The sequence below is a fragment of the Spea bombifrons genome, chromosome 3 (assembly GCF_027358695.1).
Source record: "Spea bombifrons isolate aSpeBom1 chromosome 3, aSpeBom1.2.pri, whole genome shotgun sequence".
Classification (NCBI taxonomy): domain Eukaryota; kingdom Metazoa; phylum Chordata; class Amphibia; order Anura; family Pelobatidae; genus Spea; species Spea bombifrons.
Genome location: NC_071089.1, coordinates 12,135,307 through 12,151,124, shown reverse-complemented (window position 1 = coordinate 12,151,124; position 15,818 = coordinate 12,135,307). Strand labels below are relative to the sequence as shown.

General features: G+C 40.9%; 1 protein-coding gene across 2 annotated transcripts in view; it reads left to right on the top strand.

The window, feature by feature from the left end:
- The window catches only part of LRPPRC (leucine rich pentatricopeptide repeat containing), a 58,468-nt gene extending 49,842 nt beyond the window's left edge, over positions 1–8,626 (top strand). For both annotated transcript variants that reach the window (XM_053461254.1, XM_053461253.1), the window contains exons 33-38: positions 949–1,079; positions 1,613–1,728; positions 5,434–5,508; positions 6,111–6,195; positions 7,047–7,189; positions 8,398–8,626. In XM_053461254.1, the coding sequence (XP_053317229.1) occupies positions 949–1,079; positions 1,613–1,728; positions 5,434–5,508; positions 6,111–6,195; positions 7,047–7,189; positions 8,398–8,466 (619 nt within the window). In that variant the 3' untranslated portion in view covers positions 8,467–8,626. The remainder of the gene's footprint in view (positions 1–948; positions 1,080–1,612; positions 1,729–5,433; positions 5,509–6,110; positions 6,196–7,046; positions 7,190–8,397) is intronic.
- Positions 8,627–15,818: the final 7,192 nt, after the last annotated feature.

Sequence of the window (15,818 nt, the reverse complement as noted above, 5' to 3'; positions counted from 1 at the left end):
GTACTTTATGAAAAGTTTATATACAGACACAAGTACATCAAAGCGAATGTATATGCATTTCTGCTTAGGATATATAGGAGACTGGATTAACAGACTTGTATGTTATATTGGGTTTTTTTTTTTTTGTTTAACCCTTTTTGCACCAGGATTTTTCTTTGTTTTTGGCTTTTTTTCCCCTTTTTCTGTATTTTTTTTTTCTTCTTCTCCAGCGCTATAATTCAGTTTACTTTTATGTACGCACACATACCTACATGCCCTTGTCTAGGACATGTTACAGTCAGGCTGCATTGTATACTTGTTTCTTGCGCCAGCGCTCCACGGTTTTCTCGCTGCTGATGGGTACGGTACACGGTCTGTGACCGTTCGCAACCTTGTCAGCCTCGGTTATGAACATGCTGCCGCGTGTAGCTATACATCATGCGCGCATTAAATTATTAGCGCTTTCCCCTTGAAGGTTAAAGCAGGGCGCGCTGGAATGCGCTGTGCGAATTATATTTATTATCACTTTTTGAATCAAGGAGGACAGTTCTGGCAAAAAGAATGCAGGTAAATATTTAATTGAATATTACAAGAAATACAGTAATAGTTTCTTTACATGAATTATTAAAGCACCGGGCCTTAATGTTCTCATTTTTTCTGCTTTTAGGAACCTCTGGCCCTCGCTAGCTAGTCCGCCAGTCACTTTTACTCAGCGAGAAAGGCTGCCTTGGTGTCACAGCCCGTAAAGCGCTGCCTCGGCCAAGTTTTGTTTAAAGGGCCAAATCCAATTTGTTAGACTTATAAATTATAGTTTGCTTAGTGTTCATATGCAGTTTCTCTGGAGGGGATTAAATTACCCCCCATAGCTGTTATTTAGGTATCTCTGAAATATATGAATATATATATATAAATTATGGAATCAACACATGTAATTTCCTAAATATATAACATTTTGTGTTTTTTTTACAGTGGTGACATTGAAAAAGCCATAGACTTTGTGGAGCCTTTGTACATAGAAGCGCAATCTTCCCAGATAACAAGTATTGGTTACGTGTTTAGAAAGGTCATTGAGGATAAGATGGAACCAGCACTTGATAAATGTAAGTATATCTCCTAGCAGAAAGGCTTGGGGGGTCCACCGGCCAGCATCTCATTGATATCATTGGGTCCTGAAAATGGTTTGCTCTGCAGATCCCCCATACAACACACAATATGTCTGCCGGCGCGTTCACTTTCTTAACACGTTAAAGCCCTGCCAAATTCAAGAGCTCTTTCGTTATAGGGGGCTGTATAGTGGGGGTGGGTTGCACATAATGTCTTTAATAGACAATAGCACAAGAAAATTGTTTCCTGCCCTCTGTTGTGACAGAATTTGAGAACAATTTTTTTTTGGTTGAAGTTTTTGTTGGAAGGTTTTTGTGGAAGCGCTCCGGAGCGGATGGCGGGGAGAGCCAAACCAATGAAATGCAGACGAACATTCCGGGCTCTCTGCTTTGTTTGTTCTGTTGGGGTTGCTCTTTGGTTTTCGGCCATCCGAATGAATTCACAAAATTGGCAAATTTGTAGGAATCATTCTCGATGTATATTAATGATTCTTTCCCTGCGACACTCATCTATTTGTGTTGACTCGCAGTGAGCGCCATGGCGGAGCGTTTGGCCAATCAGTTTGCCATGTACCGGCCAGTCACGGAACTTTTCCTCCAGTACATCCACGCGGGAAGAAAGGATGACGCTAGATTCCTGTTACAGGTAAACACAAATCACAGCAGCAGCTCCTACCTTATTTTAAAAAAGTGTATTTAAAAATTACTATTTATTTTTTTTTTTATACGAAGGCCAAGCTTTTACAACTTATTTTTCCGTAATGTAAACACAATGGAGTCTAGTCACTAAAGAGAGAGTTTGCGAGAGAGTTGTGTTTCTGTTCCTTGACTTCAGTATACGTTAGGAAGGGTCCGCCCCAGTAAGTGAACTTCTGCCGCAGGAAGAGCTTGGCTGGCCCTGTATAATGTATAATTAAGTCAGTACGATTTCCCATATTCAGTTATACAGGGTTGGCTTAGACCTTCATAATAAATAGCCCTTAATAATAGTGAATTGAACCACAGCTCTACTACAAACTCTAATGGCTACTCTCCCCTTTAACCCACGCAAGTCTTTTCAGAACCTTGTTGGTTCAATGACAGTTAACCCCTTTGTGAGAAATTAAATTGCTATGCGATGTGATATGTGTAATTTCCACATGGGTTTTCTTGTTCCGCCATGTATGATTCCACTCGGGTGTGTTTGAGCGATGGCCGTCATACCCTCTGCTCTCCGGGAACGATTCTCTTTACAGTTTAATGTATACGTACCTATACCGTTACTAGAGCATTTGAGGGGTTTGTGGCGTAGTTGTGCTTCGTTTTTATCTGGATTTGTGACTTGGCAATCTTGTGGCTTCTTGCTGTGATGCCCGTTGAAAACGGCAGCAAAAATTATTTTTAAAATCTGCCTTGGAAAAGCAGATAAGAAATATTTTTCAAGTGGAGGTATGTTAAAGGGGGGCTATAGGTTGCCAGACAGACGCTTAAGGGGGCTTCCTACTTTATACTTTGTGCCTTTAAGGGCAATTAAAAGCATTACTATAACGCTGTGTGATCGCCCGCTGCGCCGAACGGCCATCAGCAGCACGTGGGATGTTTCTATTACTGTGTTTAGTTATTAAAAAACCCTCCTTTTTACCACTGTTTTATTACTAGTATTGGATTAAAACTGAGCTTCTGTCCTTTCCTTGTCTTTTTTTAATTAACTGTTCTAGTTTCTAGCCATTTCTAGGCAATCGTCGTGACTGCTCTTTGCTTGTTTTGGATTAAGATGTTCACTTTAACTTTGTCTGCAGAAATATCATAAAAATAACACATTCAGAGCAGACTGATACTTAAATATAATAATAATAAAAAACCACGCTAAAAAACCCTTTAAATCCCCTCTTCTAGCATGGAAAGGGTTTGCGATGGGGGGCAGTGAAATAAATAAGAATGCCGTCTACGTATTATCGTTTCCTCCGCTGGTTGATTGCTTATTAGAATGTAAATTTGCGTCCCGATTCCGCGCGTGTCACTGGCACACGACACAAGAAATCTTGGCTCCTCTCGGTGGCCCAAATTCGCTGTAAAATTAGCAATCTTCAGGGAGCGAGCCAACTGCATTCATGCCGTTTCTGCATGTGCGAAGTGTAAGACGTCGCCAGCGCGAGAGCAAGCTGTGGGCGATTAGAGCTGCCGCCGGCACCGAACACAAACATCGTCCGACGGGGAGCCGCGGCCCCGCAGGCAGCAGTCAAACAATCACGCCGATACTACGTGTTGCTGGGGTCGGGTAGACTCCCCGCGTCAAATTGAGACCTGTTACCAATTTCCCATCGTAAATAGCACTATATTCACTTAAAATGCTTAGCAGCCGGTAAAACCGTAAGCCGTAAAAGAGAAGTAAAACCGCTGCTTTAGTCATCACGGCCCGTGTCAGCGGTTGACGTGAATTTGCATACTAAGAAGCAGCCGGCGCGGGAGGGTTTCTTCGGAAGATGCGGCTGCCGGGAACGCGTGGCGGGGATGCGATCCACGTGCCGGTGTGTAAAATAGAAAGCCGCGTGTGACGAGACGGCAGCGTGACGCCGGTCTGTGTTGCCCATGCCGATCGCTCCCGGTCAGCGCCTGAAAAGCAGGCGAAGGAAAGGATTTAAATATTCTTCGATTATTTTATTGGTCTATTATCATCCAGGCTTTAAATATTTGAGCGCAGATAAGAAGCGTTCCGCACGTCTAGTCTGCCCGTTTTTCCTGGTGTGAAACCGAATGCTCTCGTTAGTCCTTGGTCTCGTATTTATGACAGCGGTATACCCATCTCATGTTATTTGTGATTCTCTAACTGTATTGGCCTCTACCGCTTCTGCTGGAAGGTTATTCCAACAACGGGGACAGGGCTGGCCCCCTGGACTGCTGTGATTTAGAGATTCATCGCCACCACCAGACCCTCTGTTTTCTGGGTCCCCGCCACTGCTAGGAATAAAAAGCACTTTACTAATGTAGTGAAAACAGGTGGCAAGATCTACAGGATTGTTTATTAAAAACTGTGCTCTTCCGCCCAAATGGCACTGCGGCAGCGGGGGCCGCTCTACCACCATTACCCACTATTAGACTTTCTTGTTTTCCTTCTCTGAGAATTGCCCCCCAGTCTTTTCCATGTTTATAGAGCTTAGAATTTTAAAACATTAAAGCATCGGCCCAATGGCTCCAATGTTATGTGGTGGTTGGATGCGTTCTGGATCGGTCGGCTTGGAATTACAGCTCGCTGCCAAACCGAGGACCCTCTTACACACTAGTGCTCTACGAGCCCCCCAAGCCGTGCCTGTCCCCAGCCCTTGTCCCCATATGTGGTATAACCATAGCCTGCTGTTGAAACATGCGTTGTGATTTTACCATTGTTGTTTACCATTCTTGGTTGAGTGTCTGGGATTAGTTGTTGAAAAAGATCTGGGGCAGAGTCTAGGCACCGATATCTTCCGTCGGTTTCCGCGATGGTTGCTCCACGAGCTGTTCTGTAAAGTATGCGTGTATCTGGAGCCGGTTGTATGTTGTCTTCTCTCACTGTGCTGTGGAGTATGTAATAATCGCTACTCATCTGCACTACCGTTCCTGCTCTGAATGGACCCAAAAAGGCTTCTCTCTTTGAAATGGCAAAAACCAGTAGCCTAAAAATATCGCCCTGAGCCGCCCGATTTCCCAGCTTTGGATCGACGTTTGATTTTTAATTTTTTTTGGTTTGTCATGTAAACTTCTATTTTTCTTTCATTTTTTTTTTTTATGAAGTTTAACTTTTGTGTCTCTCTTGAGCTGACTGTCTGTTCCAGTGAAAGGCTTTTATAACGCAGATTGAAATCAGTCCTTTTGTATGCGTAAGTGTGTAGGTAATTATACTTTAAAGGGAACTTGCTTTGTGCATTTTAATTTTTATAAAGAAACGAGCAGTTATCTCCCTGACACCTTATTAAATGTATAATTAACCTTATGATCCCAAGCTCACTTATGAAAGCTTGGCAGTATAATTGGAGACAAACGCTCTTTCTTTTTTTTTCTCATTCTTTTCTAGTCCTGAACCTCGTTTCTTGGGGCTGTCGAGGCATTAGTTTATTTTTTTTCTCCCCTTTTCTTTTTAACAAACCTCACGCTTGCTGAGCAAGGACATATTTATGACAGACTGGCGTGATTAGATAGACCTCTGTTTGCATTTAATGATCCGCTGCTGTATTTCTTTATAAGCTGCTATTAGGCTGTAACGTCGGGTAATGATGGTTACTGCGCTATTCATTCATTCGCTTTTCTTAATGTTTAAATGTATTGAAAAGTTTTTCGCTGCCTGCTTGGACTTGGTCCTCTCTGGTCCTCTAATGGATTTCTTCTTCTGTTTTATTAGAGATGCACGGCCATCACAGAGCAGACGCCAATGCTCGTTTCTTTTATTGCAAGGAGTTCGCACGCTGCAGACCAGGTAAGAACAGGTTTGGTAAAGATGAAGTATAACGGATTGCGAGCTTTCCAGACAATCTAGAATAAGAGCTTCAGGTGTGTTTTACATTTGAAGCAGACCGGTTCCTTCACTAAAGTTTTGTAGGTGTCCAGAGACCTTGGTAGAGTAAATTCTCGTGCTGGATGTTCTGTGTAAGTTCTCTACCCCTTTTATTTGCAAATAAAATACAAAATGGTTAATATTTAGAACGTAAAAATGAGGCTTGTTGTCGAGAGTGGTTGCAGGAGCTGCCGTTCGTTTCTATTCGTTAACATCACTATTCATTATGAAGGGCCAACGCCGGCAGGTCTCTCCGGCAAGAAGGGCTGAGCTAGCCCTGTATAATGCATAATTCAGTGGGTAAGAAGCCCTTGAAGAAATCTCACTGATTTACCTATACATTATACAGGGCCAGCCAAGTGCTTCCTGCAGCTAAGTGAGAGCCGAATACTCCTGCAAAATCTCCCTTTAATAAATAAAACTCCACTTTCATGGCTATATACATATTGTCATATTTTTGCTTTCACTTAATCTTGACAACTTTTTTTTGTCCTTTTTTTTTTTTTCCCCCTCAAATGCTGTAGGCTTCCGCAATCTCGGATCTACTTGAGCTGATCCCCGATTTCGCAGGGAAGGACGTTGCCTATTCTTACCAAATGAAGTGCTACGGTAACCAACTCGCTTCGCCTTGTCCTGACCCTTTTTACGAACGCTCTGGACTCACACTCTTAAAATTGAGTTTTGTCCTGTGATATTCAGACGGAATGGGCCAAGCATTTAAATTATTAACTATTAGCTATTGCGAGTGTGTTTAGACAAAGTGAAAGTTGATGAATATTACAGTACAGATGTATATTTTATGCACACATCTAGGACCACATAAATTTGTTCGTCTGACACTGGAATCGATTCTCTGCTTAGAATACGTACCTAATAACTGACTCGACCTCAGCAACCGGGTTTAATATTCGATCGGCGTTGCATTGCAGCAGTGCTTCAGTTTTGCCAAATTAACATCTATCCTTGGGTGTATGTGTGTGTGTGTGTGTGTGTGTGTGTGTATATATATATATATATATATATATGAAATTCCTGGAAAGATTTTAAAATGACACTGGGCAATAACCCCTTGCAGCCAATAGCCAAGCCAGAACCGGATGATAATAGGGAAGCCGCTAGTCGTGGCATGGAAGCTGCTTGTAGTGCAATTGGTTGCCATATTTATTGGGCAGCTCGGTGAGCCACTCGATCAACACAAACTGTAGAGGATTTAGTCTCTAAGAGCAGAGGACACCTGTGGTATTGCCAGGACCACCACTTAGGTGACATACCCATTCGCAAGGTGGAACATTGTTCTTGGGCCCAAGTGTTTTGAAGAAAAGGGTAGCATTCTGTGTACATAACGTAGATTACAAATACGCCAACTAGTAGCTCAGATGGGAAACTTGCCTTGAACGTTCTAAGCAAATCATTTTTCATTTGTTGGTAACTCCATTTTCTCCCCTAATCTGTGCCCACAGCTGCAAACAAAGATGTGTCTGCCGCTAAGGCTTTGTACGAGAGGGCAATAGCCGAAAAACTGACTCCCGACGAACTGTTTCTGAAACGCCTGGCGGTCCTGCTGAGGGATGCCGGAGAGCCCGTCCCTTTCACGGAGCCCCCTGTGAGTACTCTGTAATTACACACACACCTCCACCGCTCCTACCCAGAACGATAAACAGCACCGGGAAAGTTGTCTGCTTAATTACATAGGGATTAGATCTCGCCGGAGTATTCTCCGAGGGCCGCGTGCATGTGAAGTGCTTGCGTTTTGAAGCGGCAGGATTAATTTTGTTCTACTTGTGGGAGAAGATAACCTTCAGTGGATTATTGTGTTAAAAGCACGAGATATTATCAGGCGTACTATCTGTGGGTCATATTGAAGCTACGGCGTCACCCCCTTTTCTTTGAGTTGGCTACTTCAGCTCTTTTCAAGCAAAAAGCCAGATTACAAAACATTATTTTGACCAGTAATTGCTTTTGTTTTGTTTTTTTGGGTTTTTTTTTTGCTTCTTTATTGTTTTGGAGCAAGTGGGGTTTTAAGACTGAACAAAATATCAACATAAGTACATTCTGGTGCTTTCAACTTTCGTATTTGGTGTTGTCTCGACATCCCGCTTGCGAGTTACTAAGTGCTTTTGAATGTCACTGTTAATCTACATCAATTCATCTTTCATGCTTTTTTTTTTATATAAGAAATTAAGATAATGCGCACACTATTATTTCTCGCAGCATTTTGGGATATTTTGTTTTCGCAGAGTCGTTGAATATATTATTGCATACTTCCAAGATTTATTTTTATGTCTCCCAAGTTAAAAGGGGGAAAAATGGGTTTGCGCAGCTAAAATGTCAGCCTGGTGTCCTTGTACCTTTTGGAACGTTATCAGAACACTTTTTTCGATGGCATTTACTTAAAGGGTTCTACACCAAGACCACGCAGTGCGTTGTTAATGCAGATAAACAGGTTTCCGGTCTGTTAATTGCGACGGCAGCTTGCAAGAATGTTGTCAGTTTAACCCGAAGTGGTAAAATACTCTGTTTGGTAAATCAGAACCCATCCTAATATAACATTTTCTTCCTCTATACGTTAGACAAATTCAAGTATAAGCACTATGAGTTGTATGTAACAGCAAACTGAAATATTTGATCTATACATTTGTCTGCACTTAGTTCTGGTCTCCGTTCATCTTTATTCTAAGCACCCAGTTAAATAATGTAATGATGGAGTCCTTGCACTGCTTTATAGACATTAACATCGCTGGTTCCGTATTATCTGCCCCATTTGCAGAGCTGAATTATAGTAACCGCTCGCTCTTACTTTTTATCTTACAGGAAAGTTTCGCCTTCTACGCAAATGAACTTAAACAGAAGCGGACAGTTTCAACAGATGATGCACATTAGTTGTTAACTCTCGCCTACAACCCCCCCTTTTTTTTTTCTTTTTTCAAGCTTGTATTTTTGTTTTGTCCTTTTTTAACATGTTTTGCTTTCCTAGAAAAAAATATTACTGTGACCTGAAAATGATATTTAACTTGAGTAAAAAATAAAAATGGACACTATAGGTGTTTTGTTGTGATTATTTAAAAAAAAAAAATAACTTGCAAGGTCTACATGCTGGTTTCCATTCAGTTTTTGTTAAAATGAAGGTAATGGTAGAAATCACACTTGCGTTGATAAGAAGTTCTGGGAACCTTGAAAGTTTGACGCAATCCACTCATCAGACAAAAAGGGACGATGCCTCCTTTTCACAGTGTTCTACGGCCCGAAAAGCATTTATAATATGTATGCAAACAGCGGGAAATGTGTTTAGAAATGAAATAAGGCCTAACAGCCACAGTTTAACTACCACCCCTCGGACTGTGTTGGTTGGGATGTATACATTAAGGTATAACGGGAGAGTCCAGCACTAAGCCATTGGTTCTCTATCGGTAGTATCTATAGACAGACAAGGAATTCTCGGCTTGTCTTGCCTGGGCTGCTTCACACACCTCTACATACATGTCATGGCTATTTCCCAAATGTTTCCCCATCCTGCTAATTCTTATTAAATAAACTAAACTTTTCCCTTATCTATACTTTTGTTTAGTAAAGTTTTTTTATCTTCATTTCTGGAGGAGAACGTTCTTGAATATGTTATGGATGTTGTATGTTTAGTAATGATGTTTCTTAGCTAGAGCTCAGCCGACCTGTTCAGAACCAAATGGAGCCGAACGCTCCGCAGCTTCATTGTCTTCCACGCCTGACATCACAACAGAATCTCAGGATGTTTATCAAGCATCATTTAGGAATTCAAACACTGACAGCAGGGTCAATAAACTTTTTTGAAAAATTTTTTAAAACATTTATTGAAACTTCTTTTGTTATGTACAAGAACTGCATATGGACAGATGGAAAGTCATAAAATGTCAATGTATTGTAGTTGGTCTATTACCCCCTCTTGAGTCTCCCACCCGCTGTTCCAGCCCATGCAGGTCAAGAAACTTTGAAAATTAAAACATTGTTATCGCAGCTTTAAGAGTTATTTCTTTCTGCCAAAAACACTGCATGATGACTGTTGGAAAAACACTGCATAGACTATCATGTCTTAGTTTGCGCTGTTTAACCCCTAGGTGCGGGCATTGCTTCTGCCCCCCCCCCAGACACGCACGTAAACCACTAAGTACTTGTTGCCTTTTAACCATGCCCATAACCTTCCAAACATGACAAATAATATGACTAATAATAACATGCCTTCTGACGATGGCTAGTAGGTTAAGTAGATAGTGTGAGAGTTCAGGATAAATTAAGTTCACTATACATTGTAATGAAAACAGGTGCTACTCTCGGGGGACTGTGCCACCCATGCGACTGATTGTCTGCACATACGCTGGCTTACCACTGTGCAAGCAACCTCTTACTGCCCAGGGGAAGCAGGAATGCAGCATAAGCTGCAGGGTAGGTAATGGAGTGCGAGATAGAGTATGAATGTGTGATCGGATAAGTGTGCGTTAGTGTGGATGTATAAGTTGGGGGGATGGCATAGGCAGACGGGGCACAGGGAAGCTGGGGACAAAAATGGCATGAAGAGAAGCTGTTGGGGGGGGTGGCACAGACAAGCTATTTAGTGAATAAAGGTGGCACTTGATTCCTGTGGGTTTTAATAATAATGCGGTATTCTGTTATTAAGGAACGGTTTAATGTAATATCATTTTAAATGATTTGCCATCCCAATAGCTCTACATTGTGTGGCTCAGCTGTGTATAAGGGCTGTGGCGGTTGGTTACAAGAGCTCGACCACATGATAAAATATATGGGGCTGGTGTCCAAATATTTCCGGGGTGGCTCTTCAGTTTCCTGGTCCGGCCCTGCCATCTATCTGTTAAATTCTCTTTCTTACTGTGCTCTGGTGACAAACCTCGGCATTTTGGAGAAGCTCCCTAGGTTTTTATTTTTTTTATTGCAACATAGTCTGTAGACAAGTCCTTCCAAGTACAACGGTACAAGTCTGCCTGTGATCCGCTTTGCCAGAAACGTGGAGGTTTTACCTGCGAACACTTCACGCCGCGTTTCTGGAACACTGACTTTAAGCTGACGAGATGCGGCCATCACATGTAATCGCAGCCAAACGCGAGAATACGCTCGAATTTATGAGGCATAAAGAAAGCATCAGCGCCGTCCACTCTGCATGTTCCAAGCAATCACTTTTCATGCTTCTAGCAGCCTAATCTTGTTGGGCACCGGTGTAGTTGTAAAGCTGCGATTCTGCGGGTGATGTATCGCGAATGGTTTTGCTGGTTCTGTGTCAGCAATAATCTAGCCTGCAAGATGAGAAACTGACAGCCCTTTCTGGCTATAGCCAGCAGTCTGTCTGCCCCGGAACAGTCGTTCTAATCAAATGACACGTGTTATTCGGAGGGGCGCGCGTATACCAGTAATGGAAGCTAGGTTTGGGTTCTGGAACTGCGCCCATGTGTACCTGGCATCATCATCATCGTCATCATCAATCATCATCATGCGTAGCGTTGACCTTCAGGTGGTAGCGGTTTCATTGGGGGGTGAAGGAGGGATAGTTAACCTACGCGAAAGCATTTTATACGCTAAATATTCCAATGTTACTTTCTTTACAGATTAGAAGAAGCAAAGTATATATTACAAATTCATTTTATATGTACACCATGGGAAAGGTGTGTTAACCCCTTAACGACCAATGACACGCCAGGCCTGTCACGGAAAAACCGTCAGTTTAAGACCGATGATGTGCCCGGCACGTCATGGCTCTAAATAAGATCACATTCTTCGCTTAAACGATCTGCAGCAGGGGCTGTCAATGTATGGCGGCGGTCGTCTGATTTAAAAGAGCTCAGAAAACGAGCAACGATCACATTAAATTAAATATCTCCAAAGCAGTTGCAATGATTGGTAACGTGCTATCGGTAGATTTGGAACCCTTGGTAACCTTTGGTAATGTGTGTGTTTAATACCAACATTGTATGTTTTGTGTTTGGCAGATTGTCGTTGGTAGAGCTTGTTTTCTGTGTAATAACTATTTTGCCAACTGGCCGGTGATGGATGGATAGTTCTCCTGTCCTACTGGCCTGTGTTCCAAATTTGTCTCTCCAAGGTGGTGGAATATGTGGCTTGGCACTTCAAAAGACGGCGCAACTTCTGCTTCATTTTAGCTTTGAAAAGTTCAAATTTATGTGGGTAAAAAGTGAAAAGAAAAAAAAAATCTAAACGCACATTATGGTAATAATATGTAGGGTCATCATCAGGGCAAAAAAAACACAATCACAGGCCTGATAAAGACCCCATGTGGTCAAAACGCAGGCATAATGCATACATTTACATACATTTTTCCTGACGTTAAGGTTGGCGAGGTTCCAGTCTGCCGATTTACATGCAGGACACCAGGAATGGAGGAGAGAAATAATGTATCGGAACACAGATAGTATTCTGGGGAAGTGGATCAGATTGTAGATCGTAGAGGATCATGTGGATGATGCCAATAATTCCATGTCCGGTCAGATGCTATAACATCGACATTTGTGTCTCTGTATATACGCGCAAGGCATTAACATTTCATACAGATAGTAAAAGCGCTCAACTTTCACATTCACGTTGATAAGCAGCTCTTTAGCATCGTGATTAAGTTCAAGTGGTAGCTATTGTGACACAGAAGCATCCATCTTCAAAGATCCTCGACTCCAGGCTGTCAAAATCAGCTTGAATATCTGAATGATTAATGGAGTTGGATAATGTCAGCGTTCCAACGATACAAACACATTAAAGGAAAGTAAATACGGTGCTTGAGAAGGTCAACAGTCAAGAGAAGACGTATTTTGAGAGATCGCCTGAACAAACCTGCTTGAACTTGTGGGACGAGGTGGTAAAGCGCCTGTTGTGTACCCACAAAGCTTACACTCTTTTATGTTTGAAGGCATAACAGCTCCTGCTGGTTCATTGTTGATGAATACAATTTTCGTTACATCTGTAAACTGCTATTAGTGAATCGCATGACATGTTCTAACTGTTTAAAGGGACTCTCCGGCCATTAGATGCTCTCTGATATAATGGCTGTGTCCCCTTTAAATCATGATTTCTCCCCATTCCATTTTCTCTTCCCTGTCCAGCTGAACACAAAGTACCATTATTTCTTTCCCTACAGGTTAAACAACGCATCTTAAAGTAGTTACAAAGTATAGTGCCGTCCTCGGGGGCGGCAGGGGACAATAAACGGCCCCTAAAGCTAGCAGGAGAAGGGGGCCTTGAGAATGGAGAGGGTACATATACGCAGTTGTTTTATGGTGGTGCTCGAAGGTTTGTTCACATCACTGTTCCTCAAGCCACTCGATGCAGGAATATACACCGGACAGGAATATACACCGGACAGGAATATACACCGGACAGGAATATGCACCGGACAGGAATATACACCGGACAGGAATATGCACCGGACAGGAATATACACCGGACAGGAATATGCACCGGACAGGAATATACACCGGACAGGAATATACACCGGACAGGAATATGCACCGGACAGGAATATACACCGGACAGGCCCGGACCGGGACACCTGGCAGACAGCGTCCTGGACTCACCTGATCTGCTACCCCAGCATATGGCTGGATACTCCTGGTCACACGCTATGTGTGCATTACTATGTACCATGTGGCCTGTCATACCTAGCCATTCCCTGCAACTACATCAGGCAGCCGCTGGCCTTAAAGTGCCGGAACCAACTCATTATTCCAAGTCTGGGCCCGACACCAGATCTACATGGGGATAATGTCTAATGCCAGACCGCCTTCTCACCTAAAAATGTTTCATTATTCCTCGTTACAGAACATTATGTAACAATAATACAGACAAATAGATAGAGATGTTGTGTATCTATATCTGTCTGTGTATCATCTAACTATATGTGTGAATATATATATATATATATATATATATATATATACACACGCACACATACAGGGTTTCTGACGTTTGGACAATGAAAATTCCCTATATATTTGCTGGCTCTTTCAGGACTATCTTGCCCTAAGTATTATGATTGAACAATACAATGGTTAGTAGAAAGCTATTCCATAAATGACAACGGGTAGTAAAATTACATTTATATGCATATAAACCAGTTTTTAACACAGCTGGATCTCCCTTTCTTGATGTAAGTAGCAGGGAAAAGTGACAAATGATCTGTAATCTGTAAAAAAAAAATATCAAGCTGAGATTAAAATAAACTATGTTTCAATGCAAGAATTCACGCTCAAGGCTCAGCGGTGAAATTAATAGAAAAAAGTAACAGGTATTGGGAACGGAGCCGGTTGTTTTCTGAAAAAAATACGAAACAAACTGTATTTAAGTATTACACAAAGTCTAACGTATATTATTAAAGAATGAGTAGTTTAATAGGTGGAAATGCTCGGATAAATAGATGTATAATATCCGCCAGTATAACGCAATCTTCTTCAACATTCTATATACTTTACGTTTCCTTTTTTTTTTAAAAATATTCTCTATAAAAGATTTTCCTGGCGTTTTATTTAAATGGAACCTTTTGCTTTTGGGGCCAAATCCCTGGTTCTGCTAAATTCCTAACCTATTATCTAAGAGGTAATCCACCCCCTGCCTCCTAGATCCCTACTTGAAGGTGACGCAGAAGGATAGAATTTGATGGCAGATAAGACCCATTCGGCCCGTCTAGTCTGCTTGTTTTTCCGGATCTAAAGACTCAAACCAAAATCAGTCTTTGGTCTCGTCTTAGATTCAGAATAGCTTTTTATCTATCCCATGCGTGATAAAATTCCCTTACTGTATTAGTCTCTACCACTTCTGATGGGAGGCTGTTCCATTCATCTACCACCTACTCAGTAATGTAACTATTTTATGTTACATCTAGGGACACTGCAGCCATGGGCTTTGCTTTTATATGTGAAGTCAACCTTGGTGACATCAGTGTTGATAGCAATCTAAAAACAGCAGCATTGCAGACATTCGTTCCATATGAATGCCTAGTGTCATTAGCGATGTGCCCAAGTGCCCTTATAGCGCTCACATTCTTTCACTATTTTGCCTGATTCCATGTACAACCTCGTTTGTACATCGTTCCCATGTAAAAAGCACACACATGTAATCTGTCGCAGATTATGGAGCTCCTCTAGTCAACCACATGAGGATCCTTGGCTCTGGTTTGACTGTTTATTGTCACTAGCGCCCCTGTGTGGATAGGTTCAGAATAGCAATTCAAAATGAAAAATGCTTTAGTTGGACACATTTTGTATTTACAGAATTAAAGTTGGCCTTGATGACATTATACTGTACAGAAGGGATCCGGTTTCTTGGTTTCATTTAGTTTTGGTTAGCATACATTATAACAGGGAGGTGCTATTAAAATATCAGTTATAAATGTACAAATTATGCTTAAATATGGTGAAGTATACATCAGGTTCTGTTGCACTAAGAGAAAACAATTACTATTATTATTATTATTATTATTACTATTATTATTAATGCAGCGTTTCTTACATACATTCAAAGAGGATTGTACTCTCTAGTATGTTACACAAACATCATTTCCTCTGAAGGTCTAAGCACATATTTGTTTCAAAACAATAGATGTAGATAATACAAACACTATATATATATATATATATATATATATATATATATATATATATAGATATATAGATATATAGATATAGATATATAAATATATATATATATATATATATCTATATCTATATATCTATCTATATATATATATATATATATATATATATATATATATATATAGAAATATCTATATATATATATATATATTTGTTATTATATTAGATCAACGGACAAGTACCAGATTCAAAAAGCACTTTTGATAGATAGATATCGATAGATAGATAGATAGATAGATAGATAGATAGATAGATAGATAGAGATAGATAGATAAGGATGGAAGAATAGCCCTCATTTTCATAGACGCTAAAAGCCCACTCGAAGAACTTGAAATATGTGAACAGGACTACACAAAAAAATCTGTTGACTTTTATATATGGGGGAAATGCTTCTACTGACATTATTGTTATAAACTATAATGACTTTTTCATTTGCAATAAGGCTTTACAATGAAATAAGAAAAAATCCATTTAAGTTAATAAATTATGTCTAACAGGTTCCAAATCATTGGACTCTGCTGCCATCCAGTGGCTAACTGAAGTATCACACTATTTATCACAAAATTTATTTATTTTTCCCCTGCCAGGAAAATGACTCTG